Here is a 22478-nt window from a genome sequence, read left to right on the forward strand (position 1 = left end):
GCAGACAGGTTGTGGCACTTAAGTTTTGGCGGTCTAGATGACAAGGTTCTATTATAGGCTGGACCCAATGATCTCACAGATTCTGTGATTCTGTGTGGAAGTGTTTGTAACGCTCTAGAACCACTGACGCGGTGCGTTTTTTTATAAAACGAGAAATTTTGGAGGGGAGAGGGGGTGGGGATTTTTTTGCTTTTTTCCTTTAGTGTTTTTTTTTTCTGTTTGCTTGTTTGGTTTTGGGTTTTTTTGGGAATTGTTTGCTCTCTGGCGGACGCTGCCCGGTGTTTCCGTCCAGGCAGGACAAGCTCCGTAGTCGCTTTCGCGGTGTCGCGGCAGCAGCAACACTCGCGGCCCGTGACGCATGTGGCAGGGCCGGGCTGAGGGCTGGGGGCCGGGCTGGGGGCCGGGCTGAGGGCTGGGGGCCGGGCTGAGGGCTTAGGGCCGGGCTGAGGGCGGGCCCCGGGGCCGGGCTGAGGGCGGGCCTTGGTGACCATGGCGGCGGCCATGGCGGAGGCGGCCGCGGCCGTGGCGCCCGACTACGAGTCGGCGGAGGTGTACACGCGCGCCTTCCGCGTGGGCGCCCTGGGCCTCGGCTGGCGGCGGCTGCTGGGGCCGCCCGACCTCTCGCTGGAGGAGGAGCTGGCGGAAGAGGCGGACGCGGACGTGGCGGCGGCGCTGGGCTGCGTACCGGGCACGGCGGCCGACCTGCGCGCCGTCTGCAGGTGGGGAAGCCCGGCTGTCTCCAGGCCGGGATTTGCGGCTCCGGTGCGAGGGGGATGCCGGTGGCCTCGCTCGGCGCTGGTGCGGGGGAGGTGGCTGGTGCTCTCGCCGGGCGCCGCGGTGCTTCTTCAAGAGAGGCGGAAGGTGGTCGGGCTAAACCACTTCAGAGCAGCCTCTTCCGGGCCTGTGAAACGTTTGTTTCTAGTTCCCGAGTAATTACAGAGTCAAAGACTGTCAGGGGGTTGGAATGGGCCTTAAAGGCATATAGCCCCATGCCATGTCCAGGTACACATTCCACTAGACCAGGTAGCTTAGAGCTCCATCCAGTCTGGCCTTCAACACTGCCAGAGTTCTAGCATCCACAACTTCTCTGGACAACCTGTTCCGGTGCCTCACCACACTCACAGTAAAGAATTTCTTCCCAATACCGAATCTAAAGTTGCCCCTTTTTCATTTGTACTGAATACTCATTATCCTGTAGTAAAGTTCCTTATGAAGAATTGGTCATCAACATCTCTGGAGGCCAGATACGCAGAAAGACAAACAATTTTTCTGGAGAATAGTGCTCCAATAGGGGAAACTTCGTAACACATGTGAATTTGAACAGTTTGATGCTTAAAGTTACATGGGTGGACTTTTAGCAACCTGGTACTGGTTAATTACTTAAAGGTACCTGCACATCTTCATGGTTTTAGGAGGCACCAGTTGCACAGTGAAACATATACCTTATATGAAGAAATAAGCCAGGCATCTGTTTGTATTAACAAATAAAATCACAGAATGGTTTGGGTTGGAAGAGACTTTAAAGATCATGCTGTTCCAATAACTCTGCCATGGACAGCTACACCTTTCGCTAGACCAGGTTGCTCAAAGCTCAAAGCCCCATCCAGCCTGACCTTGAACACTTCTTGGGATGGGCTTCCACAGTTTCTCTGGGCAGCTTGTTCCAGTGCCTCAACACTGTCACAGCATTTCTTCCTAATACTAATTCCATTCATTTAGTTTGAATCCCTTAAAATCATTTAGAGTAGTTCAGGTAGCTGGCAGCATACAGTACCTGTTGAGTGTCTCTTGGTCCTTAGCTTCCACTGACTTGTTTTTCTCAGGGTAGTGGTGAAGTCAGAGCCATTTAAGTGCTTTGTGGGTGCTGAACCAGCAGCATCATCTAACATGCTATGGCTGGAAGGCTTTCCGGTCACATGTATAGTAAGAATTGTCCTTCACCTGTTGAAAGGCCTGATTTCAGGCAGTAATTCCTGTAGAAAGCATCACAGTTGGTAATTTATCTGTAGTCCATCAGTAAGGAAGACATGCCAGAGTTCTGATTCTATCTGTATAGTTTTGTGCTTCAGCTGTCACAGTTCTGGTGACTAGCATAATTTTTTTTCCATTATTAGACTTAGTGAAAACAGACTCTGATGTTGGTTTAAAAAAAATGTATTCTGTATTCTGGTGTGACAGAAACTATAGCAATTACTCTGTAAGCTCTTCCAGTGTAGATAGTCCCTGATTTCTCCTCTGCTCCTTTTTCTCTGTCAACTCTATTGCCTGATCCTGTGTGTTGCTGTTTTCATTTGAATTCCAAGGACGTTTTCCTGTTGTTTCTTTATTTTTCTCCACATTCCTTCTGCTTTTTTCTTCTGTTCTGCTTTCTTCAGTTTGCACTTGCTGTATTTCACTTGCTCTCTGCATTTGCTGGTGTTACAGAGCAGTGCTGTCTGTTTGAAGCTGAGTGTACTGTCAGTGGTGGATGTTTAGGAAAGAGGAAAAAGACTGGTGATCTATGACAGGGAGAAAACTGATCATCTGGCAGACTTTTATTGGCTTTGCAGGAGAATGAAGCTAAACCTGCACATCCTGGTGTGACCTTTCCCCTGTTCAGGCTGGAATCCCAATCTGTAATCTCCATGTGCTTTTGCTTTTAAATTAAGGAGCACTAGCCTCTTGAATCTTTCCTTAACATTGACCAACATCCAGCTGGTACCTCTGATCACTTCTACTCACCTGCTCTGAGCTGCTCATATTCCTCCCTTGAGCAGAGATGAGAACAGTGGGGTACACCAAGATCTGTTCTATAATATCCTGAGGTCACGTGTATTACTGGTGTAAATATAACTTTTCAAGTGCCGAAATGAACGCATAAGGGAAATAAACACAGATTTTTGTGACTCTAAACTGAGGAAGCTTCTGACAAATTAAGAAGGTTTTCTTTGGGCAGAAGAAAGATAGAAAGATGTGGACACTCCTACATCTATTTTTAAAATAGTGTTAGATTAAAAGAATCTTTCATGGATTCAGGATGAAGATTTTCAGTATCTGTCATTAAATTTTTTTTAGAGTAGTGACATAGTGACATTTAAGTATTCCTGACAATGTAGAGTTTTCTGGTGAGGAGAAATGTTATTGAACTGAATACATTGAAATAAAATTTCCTTGAAATACAATACATTGAAATGTATCATGTTTAAATTATTTTATTTTAATAACTCTTTGGGCACCCCAGTGCAATATGGTTATTGTGGGATTTTGTTTGGTTGCTTTAGGGTTTGTTTGGTTTGGTTTTTGTTTTGGTTTTTTTTTTCAGTATTTTGGGTTTTTTTGTGTGGGGTTTTTTTTGGTTTTTGTTTTGTTTTGTTGGATTTTTTTTTGTTTATTTGTTGGTTCATTTTTTGTTGTTGCTATGCTTGTTTGTTTTTGTTTTATTATTATTATTTTACTATATTTTCTTCCTGTAATAGATTCCTACAGACAGAATGCAGGAAAAAATTGGTATCTTCATCCACTTGCATTTGACTCAGTAAGAATGCCTTGCCTATTGCAAGTTATATCAAGTTGTATGCTAATCATTATAGGGATTGCTTGTGTTTTCATCAGATCATAAACAGGTGTAAAATTGTGTCTTTATCTGGAAGATTCCATAGGTAATTCTCTTTACCAAGGTGTCAAAAGAGAAAAAATCTAGGTTTTGTTCAAGTGCCTCAGGAGTCTGTGAGCAAGCAAGTATTATTCATAATTGGTGCTGGAGTGACTGAAGTTGTTGAATGTTGGAGATGCTAAGTTATGTTATTCTGTTTTGTCTTCCGTGTCATTTGTTGCGTGCATGTGTAGGGCAGGCTAAGCCTCAAATCACTGTGGATTTTAGGTAGGTCAAGAGAGGTGAGGCTTGCAGGTACCTTATTCAACTTCAGCCCTAATTCACCTTCTAGTTTTATTTGAAGGGGTAGTTGTAAATATCTCTTGGGATGTGTTATAAAGCTGCATTAAGCTAGCATTAACGTCTTAACGTGTTAGTATTTAGCGTCTCGTGGTATTAGTGTCTCAAAGGTGATGAAAGTAGTACCTTTAAAATATGTGCAATATAAAGAGTAATATGGACATTGTATCTGCTTATTATAAAGTATCAGGCCAAATGCTATCTTTGAATTTCTAAAAGAGAAAACTCATTGTGCTGCTAGAATATTCTGGGAAAGATAAAGTCACAGTGATTAAGTGCTTCATTGGTAGTCTGTTTCCAAGTCTACATTTCCAGAGAGTTTCTTCTGCATTTTTATTTCTGGTCACCTTAAAATATCTCCATAGGGGACATAAATTCAGATAACACTTTGCACGTGGCTTTTTTCAAACTTTCAACTATTGTTCCTCATTAGTGTCCTGCGCTTCACCTTGGTTTCAATGAAACAGCATGGCCAGTGTTTTCCTCTCCGTTGCAACTATGCGACTGAATGAATTTATTGTGCATGCAGGAACAGTCTCTGAGGGGACACAGCAGGATCCCAATCTTGTGGCAGTCAGGAGTGAGGGTGTTCCTAGTGTGAACTCTGTCTTGCATGCGCTTCTGTGTCTTAAGTGTCTGACATTGACTTAGCCTTCATTTCTGGAGGGTCAGCATATACTTCGTGTTTGTAAAGTTTGATTTCCTCAGGACCACGGACCAAGCATTGCTTATGTGGTTCTACTGGCAGCAGTGGAGTTACACAGTGGGAGCTCCAGCATGGCCTGTGTGTACAGCCACACAACAAAGCCTTTCAAGACTTTGGTATATGGTATATGTGGTACACATGTAATTAATTATTAGAATGAGTTCTAATACTAAAAATGGTGCTCTGCTTTACCTTTAGAAATTGATGGTTTCCGACTTTTCAGAAGTGAGAAGTGACAGTACTAGTGCATGCAAGCTTCCATGGAACTTGTCAGGGGTTCAATGTCAGTATCTCTTTACACCAGATACCTTTCAGTCCTTACAATGAAAAAGAAGAAGCAGTTTTAATGGCAATGATTTTACGTAGTGTCTGCTTGTAGCAGGTTTTCTGGGGATATTAGTTTTTTCCCTGAAGCAGACAATTAATGGTCATGGTGTGGATAGCACAGTCAGAGATCCCACCTAGGGCTATGGGAAGAAAGAAAAGCACAAGTATTGTTAGTAAGATCTGACATACTATTGGTGGGGTCTGGCACAGAAGTGATAGGGGAAACTGTCACTTTTGATGCAAGTGAAACTTCACAATGGTAGGTAATAGACATTTTCAGATCCTGCAAATAATACCTGTGGTGTTTAAATAACTGAATATGTCGTCATTTCCTCAAAGTGGTACTTAATCTAGTGACTTGGTCTCTGTAGTGAATGGGATCACTGATCCATGTGCTGCAGACTTTGGATAAATAATTTGGTCATGTTGTCAGTTTTACAGAAAGGATCAGTTGTGAGTTGATTTATCTGTCAGGGGATATCCTTTATTATGTGGACTGCTTGTAACACAGCTCTATGCCACATGGAGAACAACCGTATCTAAAAGGTTAATGGTTGAACTGTGTTCTCCAAAGTGCTGTTCTCCATCTTTCTGTTAGTTAAATTACTATTTCTCAGCTGTGTTTCAGTCTACATTTGACACAGGATTCACTTGGTTGTCTCTGCCTCCACTTCCTCAAGTGAGAATCTAAGCACAAGGGTCATTCTGTTTCCAGGAGGTTGTGGCTCATTACTGTAAAGTACCTTTTAAAATGGTGTTTCTGAAAGAATCCCATTTTCTCAGTAACTTAAAAAAATTATTTTCTGTTTGAGGTGAAAACTGTGAGACAGAAAGTTTAAAACTTTGTATGTTGCTGAATGATAAATAACTAAACAATAGTAAATTCATATTACTGCCAATACAGAGTGACTTTATTGGCTCATCAGAAGAAAGCCATCTGTCCACAATCAAAGTTTTTTCTCTGACTTTTGCTTATTGTCAGCTTATAACAGTTGATTCCAGACTTCTATTTCTCAATTACTTTGTACTCCTATGCAGTTCCACTCTAAAGGGTTATTCATTACTGCAGTGATGTTATTGTTGACATAGGGAATGAAAGAATATAATGGAATCATTAATGTTATTGAGGATAAATGGTACGGTCTGAAAGGTTTTCCTGAACTTCACCAGTCGTAGTTTTGTCCGATAAAGAGATGGGTTTGTGCAAGAGTTTGCTGGAATTCAAACTGCAGGTGGACTTAGACACTGGAGTAAGCCCTGTCTTTTAGACTGCAAAATAGAAGAGACAAAAGCAGCCAAGTCTCATTCAAAGCAGTTCTCTGTTTTAAATATGTTTTTTTCGTCAGACTTTTATTCATCTTTAAGCTGGATAAAATTCTATTGTGATTAATGCAAAATGCTTCTGGGAAGGACGAGGAAGGGATGTGCATATGATGAGTCCTCTGATTCTGGTGTGCTGCAGTGCACAACCTGAAATGGGAACTCATAAATGGAACCAGGTATGAAACCACTTCCGGGTTCCTGCCTCTCGTACTTGTACACATACTGTGAGAAATCACTGCTGTGTCCAAAGAGGACAGCTCTAGATTTAGATTAAATATCAAGAAGAAATTGTTTACTCTGTAGAGTGGTGAGGCACTGGAACAGGTTGCCCAGAGAATTTGTGGATGTTCCATCCCTGGAAGTTAGAGAAGGTTGGATGTGCCCCTGAGCAACCTGGTCCAGTGAAAAGTGTCCATGCCAATGCTGCTAGGGGGAATGGAACTAGATGATTTTGTAAGGTCCCTTCTAACCAAACTGTTCTATGTTTTTGTGATTCTATCTTTTATTTTTTTATTGTTCTAGCATTGATATGTTAATATCTTCTGAAAAAGAAGAGGAGCCAGATGTTATTCCTGAAGATAGCAGTCTGCTCACTCTTCGGTATGCTATTACAGTGCTCTCATGGTACTCTTATTTGGGATGGGTGGAAAATGAGCATGGAAGTATGGCTGGCTGCTTATTCCCTTCACAGGCAACGCTTTCTGGAGCACCATGCAAAAATACCGTAAGGGCAGAAACACCAGCTTATGATGGGGCCATTGGAATGAGTCTTCTGCTTGAATGTTGCTTAGGAATTTTTATTAAGATATACAGAATATGCCGTCTTTCTTATTGGAAAAGGATTTCTGCACCTAGGTGCTTCTGAAGTGATGCCTGAATTTCAAGTGTGCAGGGGCTGTCTGATAATCATGTGTGTGAGGTTCCACCAAAGAAACCTGTCTCATACCTCTAAGTAACACAGTCATACTGTAACAGCCAGACTGTAAGTATTGATGCTGTAACCAGATGAACCTCTTTAAATGAACCCACTCTGTTTTGTTGAATTTTGTTTTGTTCATGGAATTCACTGATACTGCTGGTGCATTTCAGAGGTTAACCAATAGAGGTAATGCTGGTGCATTTCAGAGGTAAACCTTAAGGTTTCTATCAACTGGCAAACTTGGCCAGTTCAGGCCTTTGCTGTACTACATATCATTAATGTAAAGCAATGTGTTTAGACTGTGATCAGTGTTAAGCCTGATTGTTACTGAAGATCCTTGAGAGGGTCTAGACGATAAGTAAACTTGTCCTGGATGTTAAGGATTAGGTGCTCATGCAGTGGTTAAATGTATTTTAGTCAGTATTCTACTTTTGATACTCTTTCTTCTAGAAATGATAATGAAGGTTTGTTTTCGGATTTTTCTGCAGTGTCTATGATACGGGGCTGAGAAAGAATATCTGTGTGTTGTTTTTTAACTTGTGTTTTGCTTGAACATGAGTTCAGTTTTTTTTGAAGTGGAAAGAATTGTTGAAATAGCTTCCTCGAAGGTCACAAAGTGTTTTGTCTTAGGACAACCTCTTCAGACAACATTTTTCTATTTTTTATTTTGAGTGTAAAATTACTCACAAACAATCTGTCATTTGCAGTTAAGGAGGAAAAAAAACACCAGCTGAAGTGCACAAGCTGGCCTGTGCCCTATCAGGTTTTATGAGAGTCAGGAGATGAGTATTTTAAGTCAGTCTGTCCCATTAAGACAGACAGGAATCCTGTTCTTTGAAGACTGCTTTGTAGTAGTTTGTGTCATTTAAAAGTATGAAATTCTTGAAATTCGACATGGAAATTGTTGAATGAAATTTTGTCTTGTGTTTCTACCCTTCAGAATTAGAAAGAAGGCCTTAGAAAGGAGAGAAGAAACAATTATTGTGGATCGGGCTTGCAGACAAGAAACTCTTACCTATGAGATGGTAAGTTGCCTGTCATCTTATAGGTAGTCAAGACATCCAAAATCCAACTTCTGGTTGCTTTTTATTCACCACTATGAAATGTATCCTGTAAATGTTTGCAGATACAAATTTGTAAGTAGTAATTAAGGATAAAGACATTTTATAGAAAGATAGGACAGGAAGTCTGCTCTTTCTGTTAATACTCGATGTATTTAAGAAGCAACTCCAGCTCGTTACCACTAGATGACTGCTTTTTTTAAGTGCTGTGAACTTAAAGCTAGACATAGAGCTAGACAAAATGTGTGATGGCTTTGCTCCTGGAGTCCAGTGTTGGAAACTATGCTTCAGTGCATGAATGATTATTAGCTAGTTTCAGTAGGGCTGAAAGAAGGGACGGTAGCAGCACAGTGGTGGTAAATTCCTAATTCTGAGCTTCATAACCCAAGTTTTTCAGCCATTTTGAACTGCCAGGAACCAAGAGTGTAGTCATCAGCCCCTCCAGTAAGTCTTACTGGAATTTTTTAACTATGCTTAATACATTTTTTTAATGATTTCTTGACAACCATTGAAGTCTTAAACAACAAAACCTCAATTCATAAATGTTCATAGAATCATTAAGGTTAAAAGACCTTTAGGATTGTTGACCCCAACCATTTCTTTAACACTGCCACATCTACCACTAAACTGTGTCCCTAAGCACCACATATACACATTCTTTGAACTCTTTCAGGGACATTGAAGTGTTGGAGTATATGGCTTGAAGAAGCCATGAACTGCTGTAAAAATTAGGAACAGAAGTATAGTGAGGAAAGAACCTCATGTGACTACTAGACTTGGTTTTCCCCTTGAGGTTTCCTGGTCTGTCGTGAGTTATCATGTTTCAGCTGCTCAGAGACCTAGGCACATTTTGTAAACAACATGATGCAACTAAGAGTTCCAGTCTGCTGGACTCTTAGCCTGGGGATTATCTGAGAAAATATTAGCAACAGAAACTTTCATAAAGGGATTCAATGAGTGGTGTCCTACTGCTGTCTCTGAAGAATGAGCACATGGTCATTCATTGCATTCTTTGAGCAAGCTGTATCAGAGCTGTGATTCTGTGGTTGGGACCATGATGCCTTCATACAGGAGGAGAGCAGTAAGAAACTGCTCAAGGAATGTGTCACATGAAGAAGGCTGATGCAAGGCAGAGAGCACAAATATATCTGAGTCTCACAGGACTACAAGTTCCCATTACTGAATCTGAGGAATACTCCATGCTGGTGGGAGGTGTTTGTGCAGGCAGTATTCTTTCTTGATTTGTTGGAAAGGGAGGAAACTGCCACAGAAAAGTATTCTCCCTCATTCTCACTGCTGGGCTGTGTCTTAAATACAAAGCAGGATGGAAATGTAGGAATGCATTTACTTATTTTATAAAACACAGTCCTGTGGCAAGGGCAGTGCTGGGTTTTGGGTTTGGATTTTGGAGAAATTGTAGCCTCCAGCTATGTCTAGCTTCCCTAATAAGAGCAAGTGTTGCACTGACTGTAATTTTCCTGTATTTCATTTTGTGTATATTTTCTAGGCTAGTGGTTCCCAAGTTAAGGGTTGCAATCCCCTTTTATATATGAAAGCATTCAAAGAGCATTTCAAAGCCTTAAGTGGTGAAAGTTGGTAGCAGCTGGGTTCCGTGAAGGCAGAATGACAGCAGCCTCTAATTCCTTTATGTGGGCCTGTCAATAGCGAAGGAGCAGCCAGCTGTCTTGTAACAAAGCTGAGAAATGAAGGAGCATGCTTGAAATCAATAATTGGAGAAGTTTCTCACCTTTCTACCTTGAAGGAAGTAGTCCTTTTTCAATTCAGAAGGTTACATGAAGTCAAAAATGAGTTAGCATTTCTCAGACTGTCATGCAGGGTTTATTTTACATATATGTGTGTGTGTGTGTGTGTATGTGTATATATATGTATATGGTTGCCAATATAATGCATACACGCGTGTGTGTGTTTGTATGTTTTTCCAGGAGTCACTTGCGACTGGAAAGAGGCCAGACAATCCAACAGATCTAATTGAGGAGGGAGAACTACTTTTAACCCTGAACATCTTTTATCCTGTTATATTTCAGAAGGTTGGTATGAAATTCTCTGGGTTGGATTCTGAGTCTTTCCTATTCAGGTGCTCTCCCAAGCTGCTAAAATCAGTGAGTCTACTGAAGACTTTATAAACTCTTCAACTCTGCTAATTTCATAAGGCTCTTGCAGCATCTAGCTTTCATTCAGTTAATGGTTTACATAACAAAACTCATACAATAATTATTCAGTTGTTAATTTATTTTACAGAAAGCTCAAAGCCTGAAACTAAATACATGAAAATTAAGGTACTCTTTCTGGATTTGGTATAAGTGAGGTCAGACTTTCTGTCTTTTCTGCACTTTCTGATGGAGAATGTAACTTTTGAGTTTCTGAACAAAACTATTAAGTGTCAGTCATAAGAGAGGCCGTGGCAAGATGCTCTTCAGAGAAGCGATAAGCCAGATGCTGCCAGTAAAGACCTTAAGCTGTCAAATGAAGAGCAGTGCTGATGCTGGCAGTTATAATTTATCTGAAGTTTGTATGCTGTGTTCTTTGTAGCATAAGGATCACAAACCCTACCAAACAGTCCTTGTATTGGGCAGCCAGAAGCTCACTGAGCTGAGAGACTCGATTTCCTGCGTCAGTGACCTCCAGATAGGTGGTGAGTTCAGCAGTCAGCCAGATCAAGCACCAGAGCACATCAGCAAGGTAAAACTTCCTATGTGGAACCTTCTACATGTGTAGGAGTCTTGAAAACAGAGAGGGAGGCAGAGAGTTTTGTCTTGTTGTTTTGTCTTCAGCACTAAATTCAGCTCCATTGGTTCTGCCTGTTGGTTGCACTGCAAGTAAATACCTCATAGTGGCATTACCAAGATGATCTGTTTTGTGCAATATCAAGAAAAACATCATTATTGCTACTGCTAGGAAGTTTCTACACAAGCAGTGAGTTTTGTATTGATGTATTCCTGTGGACTGATTTTATTTTGTGCTGAAACACCAGAGGTAATAGCTTAATCCCACTAATAATGATAAGATAGACCATCCCACTGTGCTTTGTTGTTTGCAACTGGATCCTGATCAAACGTAGGGATGAAGATTATTTTTCTCTTCCAAAGTTGCTACATGTTTTCTGCATAAGAACAAAACAAGTCATCTAGTTGAAAAAACTGAAATTGAATCACTTCTATCATACATTGTATGACATATAATATATGTCATATCACAGAATGGTTGAGGTTGAAAGAGACTTGTGGAGGTCATCTGGTCTACTCCCTCTGCTCAAGCAAGGCCACCTACAGCTGGTTGTCCATGACCATGTCCAGACATTTTTTGTATGTCTCCAAGAATGGATGTTGCACAGTGTCCCTGGACAATCTGTGTCAGTGTTCAGTCACCTGTGTCAGTAAAGAAGTGTTTCTTGAGGTTCAGGGGAACTGCATATGTTTCAGTTTGTGCTTATTGACCCTGAACCTCTCACTCAAAATGAGCCTGGCTCCATCCTCCTTGCACCCTCCTTAGAGGTATTGTGTATGTTAATAAGATTCCCCTACCTGAGCTTTCTCTTCAGAGTTCTAGCTCACAGGCTCTCTCAGCCACTCATTTTAGGAGAGATGCTGCAGTCCCTTCATCTTCATGGCCCTTGTGGTATTCTTTCTCCAATATGTCCATGTCTCTCTTATACTGAGCATCCAAGAACTGAAGACAGGATTTAGGTGTGGCCTCCCTAGTTCTGTGGAGTACTGAAGGATCACCTCCCTTAAACTGCTGGTGGTATTTTATCTAATGCAGTGCAGGATCCCATCAGCTCCATCTGCTGTCTTTGCTGCAAGGACATGGTGTTGCCTCACGTTCAATTTGGGATCTGCCAGGATCCCCAGGTTCTTTTTGCCTAACTGCTGTCCAGCTGAGTGGCTCTCAGCATACAGTGGAGCACCAGCTTGTTTATCCCCAGGGGCAAGACCTTGCAATTCTCCTTGCTTAACCTCACCAAGTTCTTGTTGGCCCATTACTCTGGGCTGTTAAGATTCGTTTGGCAACAGGATCATCTGGTGGATCAGCCACCAGGCTGATCAGAAGTAACAGGCAGAAGTGAATCAAAGAGTCTGAATGCAAAACACATTCCTACCACTGTGTCTTCATGCAGGTCATCTGAGAAGTCCTGTCTTTGGTCCCAGTGTCTTCTTTACCTGTGTTTTGACAGCCTAGAGTTAATAGCTCAAAGAGACCTCTTGTCACAAGTGAGCATCCCCAGAGTGGTCTGGTGATGGAGAGTGCCCGGTTGTCCATGGTTTTCTTATTTAGAATAAATAGGGAAAATCTATATTGAGTCCTTGAAGAGTGGCCAAGGGAGAAAAGGAGGCTCAAGAGAGACATTATCACTCTCTACAGCTATCTGAAAGGAGGGTGAGGCAAGTATAGCCAGGTATGGGGCCAGTTCTCCTGGGTAACAAGAAACAGGATTAGAGGAAACAGCCTCCAATTGCACCAAAGAAGGTTTAGATTGGATATTAGGAAATATTTCTTCACGACTAGGATGCTCAGACATTGGAACAAGCTACCCAGGGAAATTGTGGCATCATCAGCTATTAAAGTGTTCAAAAATGTGTGGATGTTGCACCTGGGACATAGTTTAGTGGTGAACATGGCAGTGCTAGGTTAATGGTTGTACTTGATGATCTTAAAGGTTTTTTACAACCTTAATAATTCTATGATTCTATTCCAATGACTTCCTGAGGCCTCAGCATGCATGGTAGCTGCTTTGGAAGACAAATGCTTTCACTGTGAATTGCCCCTTCCTCTTTCCCTCCCGCTCTTACTGCTGAGCACAGCACCATGTGATGTGGGATGTTCTTTTTGGGTCCGTTTGTGTCAGCTGTACCAGCTACATTTCCTCTCAGCCTCTCACCCAGCCCCAGCCCACTGGTCTTGGGTAGACTTGGAGAGACAGGCTTGAAGCTGTGCAAGCACTGCTCAGCAGTAGCCAAAACACTGGTGTATTATCAACTCCCCCTCATCAAAAATGCAGAGCATGCACAGGGGCTGCTGTGAAGCAAGTTAACTCCATACCAAGTTAACTCTGTGCATTTGATCGGAGCACAAAGTGCTTCTTACTGAAATGAGAGAATAATTGAAGCCTTGTCCCCTGCACGCATGCTGACATATGCACAGCTACACTTGATAGTACTTCCTGGTCACATCTGTATAAAAGGTGACAGGCAATTCTGGAAGGTCCAATCACCTCACTTCTAGGGTCTCACAAGAAAATCTATCATCCTTCAAAATTATTCCTTAATTACAAAGCTTATGTGATAACATGTAGACAGTCCATTTGTAACGTTCTCTTCCATCAAAGAAAATTAACAATTTATGGCATTCATACCCGCAGTGCAAGAGTCACCAGATGCCAACTGAACTCCACAAGCTGAGCTAAACATTGACTTCCCATCACTATGTTCTCTGAACCATATCTCCAAGTGCCACATTCATACACCTTTACAACATTCCCAGGAATGGTGATTTCACCAGTTCCTTGAGCAGCTTATTCCACTGCCTGACCATCATCTGCTGATGGGAAATAGGGAATAAGTCTCCTTTTTTTTTTTTTTTTACTTTGTTTCTGCATGCAGCCTTTGCTTTTTCTCATTAAACTGCCTTTATCTGAACCCATGAGCTTGCCTGTGTTACTTTGTTTGCCCAGTGCTGTTAAGAAAGAGGAGTGAGAGAGCAGCTGGATAGGTGTCTGGTAGCCATCCAAAGTAAACACACTGCATCTTGCTAATTTTTAAAAATATTATTCTTTTTTAAAGTCAGTGCCTTGGAATTGCAGAATTTGTGCAGTGATACCTGTGTTCTGTGTTTTTGAAGAAGTCCGTAACTGCTATGATGGGGACAGAAATAAGAGAAGAGCATTAAAGTAACCTGTAATGCCTTGAGAACAATATCAGCACAGTAGCTGTGTAGTTTGCAGTCATATGATATGAGCCTAGCTGTCACATCAGCATCTACAATCAAAGCAGAACTTTTCTTTGACACCTATAGAATGAGCTCTCTTAATATACTTTAGATACTTAAAATGCTTGGATTTTTGGCATGTTCTTTTTTAAGGTATTTATTCTTTCATACCACTAATGGAGACCTCTCTCTGTCTCTCAGGATCTCTACAAATCTGCCTTCTTCTATTTTGAAGGCATCTTCTATAATGATAAAAGATACCCAGAGTGCAGAGATCTGAGCAGGTACAGTATTTGGAAAACCTTAAGGAACATAAAATTTGTTTTATTTTGTTTATGACTTGTGGTGTGACAGATACTGGAATATCTAGGGTATTAAGCTGGAATGGACTTTTCCTACTGTTTTTCCATGATTAATTGTTTTTTACAGAGAAGTTTAACTTTACTTGCTCTACTTCTTCCTTCCATTCACTTCCCTTTTGAAAGGAGTATGAACGCATTAACCCATTTAACCTGAAAATCCTTTTTTGCTCTGTTGAGATGGAATTTCTGTGTAAAGTGACAGGTGCCATTTTGTACTGGGTTTTTAAGTACCTACTTCTTGTGATGGCAATCAAAAGACTTGCCTGTGAGGTAGAAAATGGGTCAGAAAGACAACAAGCTCAGCTGTGTGGCAGTGGTTGTTCTGCTCAGTCTTGAATGCCTTCATGGTAAAGTCAACATGGAGTCTGTATGACTGATCAGAAAGGAAATCTGATATTTTAAGAAAGTATGGTCTTGCTGATACACTAGTGAGATTTAGGAGAGCAAAATGTTTAAAATGGCTGGTATGGAAGAGCTGACCCCGTTGGACCCTGTTGTTCTGCCAGACTTTGATATGATTCAGGGAAATTAATATTTTACTTCTTGTGTCTGTCAACAGCAATGGTCTTCACAGATAGGCTTGTCATAGGATACACAGCTTGCAGAGTTAAATGTGTTGTGTGTAGGAGTGTGCTGAAAAGCCAAAAAGAAATTTACAGTGGCCAGTGCCCTTCCAGTGCTAAATTTTGGAAATGTAACTGCACCTGTCAGCTTTGTATTTCTCCTTGAAAAAATAAAATTAAAAAAAAAAAGCTTTTTAATTCTTAGAAATGAAGTCATTGACCAAGGGGGCAAAATGACCTGCTAGTAACTTGAATTATTGGACTAGTTAAGAAGTATTGTGCTGCGAACAGTCTGACCTGGATGGGTGCCATCAGGAGCATACACTGACTGAAACTCCTCAGCAAGCTGCCTGGTGAGGAATGAAAGGCAGATGTTCCACAAGAACAGTGAACAGTTCTACAGTGTTGTAGTAGTGCTGTATCTCACCTTAAATTATTACCAAATGTTTTGAACCGTTTTAATTTCCGTCATTTAACCATGTCTCAGTGAAGAGCTTTGCATGTCCCCAGGGCATCTTTTTCTCTGCATTCACAGTTCATACCTTTGCTGATGGCCTTTCTGTTTTCAGGACAATTATAGAGTGGTCAGAATCTCATGACAGAGGCTATGAGAATCTTCGGTCTGTTAAGATGGAGGATTATGTTTTTAATGATTTATACCTCAAAATTGGCTTTCCATACCTTTACTGCCACCAAGGGAACTGTGAACACATCATTATAATCACAGATATAAGGTACGTTACTATTCTTTATAAGAATAAGGGAGTCCTTAGGCAAATGAAAGTAAGCCTTCTCTGGATAAACTTCAGATATTAAATGCTGAATGTTTGTTAGACTGACTTACTTGTTTTCAAATTATTCTGCTGCCTTCTGCAGAGCTTAAGTTTTTCTTTCATATACATGGGAGTATCTGAAGGAAGGAGAGTAATCTTCCTTGCTTTTTGTTTTTGTTTTTGCCAATGTGTGACAGATTTACATACTGATTCTGGAGTACCAGAGAGCAGAATGTTGTAGGCAGTGACTAGACTCAACTGGTCTGTTAGTTTGAACTTGAAGCTAAGGAGCAGGAGCTGAAAAGAGAATAGAGGAGTGGAAATAGTGGGTTGAGGTGGATAGGGCAGGAAGAGACTGAGAGGGTGATAGTACTGTGAGGTGGCAGCCACATCAACCATAGAACTGTTGTGTAGATTTTGCTCATTGCAAAAAAAGAGAGAGCACTCCTGTGGTTGTCTTGTAGTGGGTGACAGGTCATTTTCTGTTCCCAGGAGCCTGATGTATCAAAGTATTGATAATACATGGTGCTTTCCGAAGGGAACATAACCCAGATAAAAGCATAGATGTTGCGCATAGATGATCTGAGCATTCACTTGACAAAAGTTTGTTAGTCTGTATAGGAGATAAAAGCTTTAAAAAGACCACAGAAAGGAGATAGTCTGAAGACTTCTGAGTTACTGCATAAGCTGAATTTACTTGTGACCATAAAATCCACATATGGTGCAACTAACAGTCTATATCCAGATCTTAATCTGTGTTAAGAAATGTTAAGCAGAAGTCTAATCATAGTTTGCATGAGACTTTAAATTATACCTTATTTTCAATGTCCATGTTTATGTTCAGATAAATTTCAATATGACAATATCTTTATTGTATGTGTTATGTTTATTTATTTCCCTCAAGGCTTGTTCATCATGATGATTGTCTGGATAGAACTTTATATCCCTTGCTGGTCAAGAAACATTGGCTATGTACCAGAAAATGCTTTGTGTGCAACATGTATACAGCAAGGTATGCTACATTCTTGGTGCTATTGTCATCTTAGTTAAGTCTTTCTAGGTGTTGCTACAAACTCCAAAAACAATAGTAAAAATCGAAGCTCTGTATATTTTTCATAATAATAATAATAGTCTTCGCTCTTCAAGCAGTTGACCTCTCTCTAAAAGGCTTCCTGCAGGTAGTGTTCATCTGGAATCGATTCAGGAGTTTCAAAAGAACTAAATAAGTAAGAGATTAATTATTTGGCTCATGTTCTTTTGCGTATCTAGAGCTTAGCTATCTTATCAATTACTTTTGGAAATCCTGCTTTTGGGGGGAAAATGCTGCATTTTTGTCCTTTGCAAGATAAGTGTTTCAAATTCATTTACCAGAATTCATGGAGCGCATTTGTTTAATCTAGCATCTACAAAGGTATAGATCTGTCCAACTCTAATATAATAAAACCTAGAGCTTTTTAAAAGGCATTTAACTTTCCCCACAGGAAACTCCTAACCTCTGCCTGAAAACTGTGTGCTATGCAGCTATTCTTGAAGTAACTCTTTGTGATTTTCTGCATTTAAAGGAGAATTTTCTAAAATATTAATTTGGTGCTCTTTATTCACTTTAGTGGTGTTAATTTAGATACAAGACACACTTCCAATAAAGAGTAGAAATTTCTCTAAAAAGTAGGCTAGGCTCTCTGATTTTATAGATCTGAATGATTTATTTGCAAAAACACTGGTTTTCTTTTTTTTCCCCCCTCAGGACAGCTTACGCTCTCAGCCTCTGACACGAGCAACTGTGTCTTTGTTGTCTTGCTTGTTTGGCCTTAGACTTCTCTGGAATCAGGCAAAGAGCCAATTCCCCTTGAGATGGGAGTCCATCCTAGTGCTCCTAGCAGAGCCCTGAGGATGCCTTCACAAGGACCTATAATCTCTGAAACATTTGGCCATAAGGGGAGGTGGAGCCAAAGGGTCAATATGGGGGAAAGATGGGATGGGGAGGGCATTACCAGAGGTGATGTAAATGCATTAAATTAAAACCAGGATTAAGCACTAAGCTTAAGTGGGGGCATACTAAACCATAGACAGCAGAGCTGCTTTGGCTGGCTGTCCAGTATGTTCTAATCTTTGCAGATAGCATCTGTAATCAAGGGAGGCCTTCAGCTGTTGTGGCCTCTTGAGTGCTATCATAAATTAATTACTCAGTGACATAGCAGGCCCTTTTTGTACTTGTTGTGTTCATGTTAACTTCAGTGCTTGCTGGAGTGTGCTGCAATCCTCACCTTATCCTGTCTGCATCATTTGGGTCCTGCTTTTATACTCCTAAATGGTTTTGATTACTCAGAGGAACTTGGGTCAGTACACATCTGCTCCATTTCACAGTTTCTTGCATTAAGGGAAAAAATTATTTATCTTTTATGACTTAGATGGCCACAGGGTGGACAGACGATTCCTGTTATTTTTTTTATGCACTGTACCAGCTACACAGGTTTGAGGAGTTTCTCCGGAAGTGCTGCTGTAGCTGCTGGGATTGACACAGAAGGAGTGTGGAGTTTGAAAATGAGCTGTATGTGTGGGATGGGAGATATGCAATATAGGTAGTACCTTGTGTATATAAAATTATTACTGATGTTTGTTGCTGCCATTCCCAGTCCTGAGTAAAATGTTGAGATGTTTGCCACAAGTGTGTTGCACTGGAAAAAAAACCACTTGTGTTTTGTAACCTGCAGGTGGGTAACCAACAGAGACAGTCTGGCACCAGAGGATCCTTGTTTCTTCTGTGATGTCTGTTTTCGGATGCTCCATTACGATGCAGAAGGCAATAAACTGGGGGAGTTTCTTGCATATCCTTACGTTGATCCTGGGATTTTCAACTGAAACTGACTTGTGCCAGGATTAATTCAGTGAATGACATTGTTGAATCTGTTACTCTGGCCGTTAAAACCACTGGAAAGCTTGAGGTTTGAGCATACTGTGGGGTCTTAGGTTAGGCTTGTAATCATCTCCCATGAGCTGGAAGGAGTCCTTTGCACTTGAAGTCTATCTCGTGTGTTTTTCTGAGTAAGTATGATTTTATAGATATGTTGGCATGGAAAAATATTGTACACTTTTACAACATACAGTAGTTTGGATGCTATGGACTGTAAAATGTGGATGTTTGAGAGTGCCTGGCAAAAGAAACTATGATTTTGAGAAGCTCTATGTATCCAAGGCTCTGTAAACATCTGAGCATGAGAACATGATTTGTATTTATCTTACCTTAAAAACTTAGGCAAGTGCCATATTTGAACAAGGGTGGATGGTACTGAATTTGTAGGGAGGAGAATGCTTTCTGAGAGAGAAGCTCAGAATGCTGGAACTCTTCAGTCTTTCCTACAAATGAAAGCTAAAGCTCGCATCTGAAGGCTTCTGCTGTCCCTGGTTTCTGACTCTGAGGACTGATTCAATAAAGAGGAAACTACATTTCACCATTATTCACTACTGAATTGTATCTTGCCTTTTAAATAATTTTGTCAACTGTTCACAGTGTATGCAGTGTTCATTGTGCCCTTTTTTTTTTTTTTTAGTATCATTCTGTTACTGTAAGTAATGTTTTCTTTTTAATTAAAACGTGGCAAATTTGTAGTTCCTAATCTCTTTTTAAACTGAAAATCTGTCAAGACAGGATATTCTTTTTTATTAAAGTCTTCTGGAATTAAGAGGATGTTAGCAGAGATCTTTGTTGTTTAGGAAAGTTAGTGCTAACTGCTTTTCTTTTGGAAACTTCACCTAGTTCTGGTTGGGGGAATACAGCCTATTCTGACAATTCAGATACAAAAAAGTAACAAACTGAATTCCGTTCAGGTCCTCTAGCTGCAGATCTGCCAGTGCTGACTTGATTATCTTAGATGTCTTAAAACAAAGGTATCTGAAGCACTTGAAAGACTCCACTAATCATTCCCTTATCTTACTGCTTTCTGATGGTGTATAAAGTCATATTTAAATAATAATATAAATCCATTTGTTTTTTAGGAACAACAAAATTTTTTTTTTCCTGTCTTGTAAACCAGCCAGCTGTTGGCCTGTGTATTTTAATGAAACAACCACTTGTAAAAGCAGGTGGTGATAGTTCTCTTAACCTTCAGGAATCTGCAGAAAAGGGAGTGCTCTGCCATCACAACTGTGAAAGTCCAGCTGCTGGGGCTGGGCTGCTTTGTGGTGCTGCAGCAGCTGCTTTAAATGTCCTTCACTATGCAGCTCTGGTTGCAACTTTTGCAACTTCAGCATGTGCCTCTTCCAAGTTGCTACTCCTTATTTTTCCCCTATCTCCGCCTCTTTCAGCTGTCTGCCATAAATATACAGGCTTCCCAATCCTCTTCAGTATTGGATTTGGTATCATACAGAGAGCTAGCTCGAGTTCTAAAGCAGCAATCAGTAGGGTTTTTTGTGGGGGGGGAATTTTTTTTCTTTAGATGTAGAGAAAAGGCAAAATGTGACTTGACTCTTCCATTAAGTTGATTTGCCTCAAATAATGCTGTCTCTCACACAACCCATTTATCTTCTTAATTAAATGTTAAGGTCAAATATATTTAAAAATTGGTGTCCCAGCAGATAAAGAAATTTTAGTGGGCCAGTCCCATGCTTCCAGTAAGGCAGAGAGAAGCTAGTCACAGTCTGAGTGTAGGAGTTGAGAGCATTCAATGCTTAACTACAGAACAGAGAAGAATCATTAGAAGCTTGCTGTTTGTATGATGTCGTCCTATTTCATATTCAGTGATTCATCTTAACTGATAAAACAAAACTTAACTGATGGAACAAAAAGGTTACACTAAGTCATAGGTTTTAAAGATCCCAGAAGCTGTGATGGGACAACTGGGTCTGGTCTTGATTTGGTAAGTCTTTCTGAATGAGTCCTCTTAGTGAAATCCAGCATTGCATAATGGGCCCGTTTGTAGCTAAATCTCTACAGCTGGATATTTGTTTCAGCAACTTATTAAATGCTATGAGTGTCTTCATGATGAAAATGACCAAGCAAGCATATTATTTCATGACAAAAAATGAGAAAAAAAATCTTCTTAATGATCCCGTGTCTCTGTGTTGCTAGTGGAATCTCAAAAGCATTAACCTGAATCTGTGGTTAGCTTTTGGATTTGATTTTTTTTATGAAACGCTCAGTGATTATGCAGTATAATCCTTTACAAGTTATTTCAGACTTCCCAAATGTATTGCAGATTCTCTCCCTAAAGAAAGTTTTTGCCTTGTTGACAAGGTGATACAAAACTCTCTTTCTTGTATTGAGGAAGAGGTGAAGTCCCTCTGATTTTACTGTGAGTAAAACATGATTGATATAGACAGTGATATAGCACTTCCCAGTGCTATCCAGGCACTTGTAACATTACCACAGGAGTCCCCTGTGTACTTGAATGATGAGCAACTCAACAGGGCTGCACAATACTTTAAGCTGTAGTAAACTTCATTCTTGAAGTAGAGATGTTATTATTAAAGTTAACTCTGCTTTAAATTTTGTGCGTAGCTGTGTTTTCTTTCTTGAGAAAGAATCAGTCTTATTCCTTGTAAGACTTTAAGTGACTCCCCAGTCAGTCTCAGCTCTTATGCTTGTTTCTTTCAAGAGACACAGTTTAGGGCCACTTAGGCATCTTTCAAGATGAGATGACCCTTTTTGCAGTCTTACCAGACTTTGTGAATTTAGGTTATTTCTGATTTGGCAGTAAATTTAGGTAGTAAATTTAGGCAGCAAAAGCCCAAGCAGCTGTATGGACAGAATGATTGCATCACACAATCAGGACCTTCATCTCTGGATCCAATTTCAATTAGCGGCTTGAAGCAGTGTCAGGGTGACCCATTATCTCTGAAACAGTTGTGACAGATGAGTTAGCTTATAGATACTTGTGTGAAAACTAGGTGGATCTGGCAATTCAGTATCCTTGTCAAATATACAGTATCTTTTTTTTTTCCTTTTTTTTTTTTTTTTTTTTAATAAGGTTTGATTAAAAGAGATGGTCAAAATTGAGAAATGGTCGAAATTGAGAAATGCTCTATGTGAGGATCTCCAGTAACATCTTCAGAGAAAAATCTTTCAAGGGTAAAAGTGTATCTTTTTTTTTTTTTTTTTTTTTTTTTTTTTTAATAAGGTTTGATTAAAAGAGATGGTCAAAATTGAGAAATGGTCGAAATTGAGAAATGCTCTATGTGAGGATCTCCAGTAACATCTTCAGAGAAAAATCTTTCAAGGGTAAAAGTGAAAGTTGTTTGAGTTTCTTGAGGTTTCAATAAAAACATCTTATAAGATGTATTCAATAAGATGTTTCACTAAGTGTCTTATGGCTAGCTGGAATGTGGAAATCCACAAAATCCAGCATTTAATAACTAACCTATATTTGTAAGCTAAATGAGACTGCTCCTTATCTGATGGTCAAGCTGTACAGCCATGTCAGTTATTCCCCTTAACATCAGTCTGTCGTGAAGTGCTAGAGATTGCAAAAAGTCACAGTCTCTGGAGGCCAGTCATTGTGGCCATCTGCCAAAGACAGTTTCATACTGGAGCTGCCATGGCGATTGAACTCGCAGGTTTAACTTCAGGTATTGTCT

General features: G+C 40.4%; 1 protein-coding gene across 1 annotated transcript; it reads left to right on the top strand.

Moving 5' to 3' along the window:
- Positions 1-472: 472 nt before the first annotated feature.
- Positions 473-19593, top strand: SNAPC3 (small nuclear RNA activating complex polypeptide 3). The gene is made up of 9 exons (XM_015615399.3): positions 473-719; positions 6810-6887; positions 8147-8231; positions 10211-10315; positions 10818-10967; positions 14412-14494; positions 15705-15869; positions 16813-16920; positions 18620-19593. Exons 1-9 carry the CDS (start codon positions 490-492, stop codon positions 18765-18767), a joined length of 1152 nt encoding a protein of 383 aa, XP_015470885.1. The 5' UTR covers positions 473-489; the 3' UTR covers positions 18768-19593.
- Positions 19594-22478: the final 2885 nt, after the last annotated feature.

The sequence above is a fragment of the Parus major genome, chromosome Z, assembly GCF_001522545.3.
Source record: "Parus major isolate Abel chromosome Z, Parus_major1.1, whole genome shotgun sequence".
NCBI classification, from domain to species: Eukaryota; Metazoa; Chordata; class Aves; order Passeriformes; family Paridae; genus Parus; species Parus major.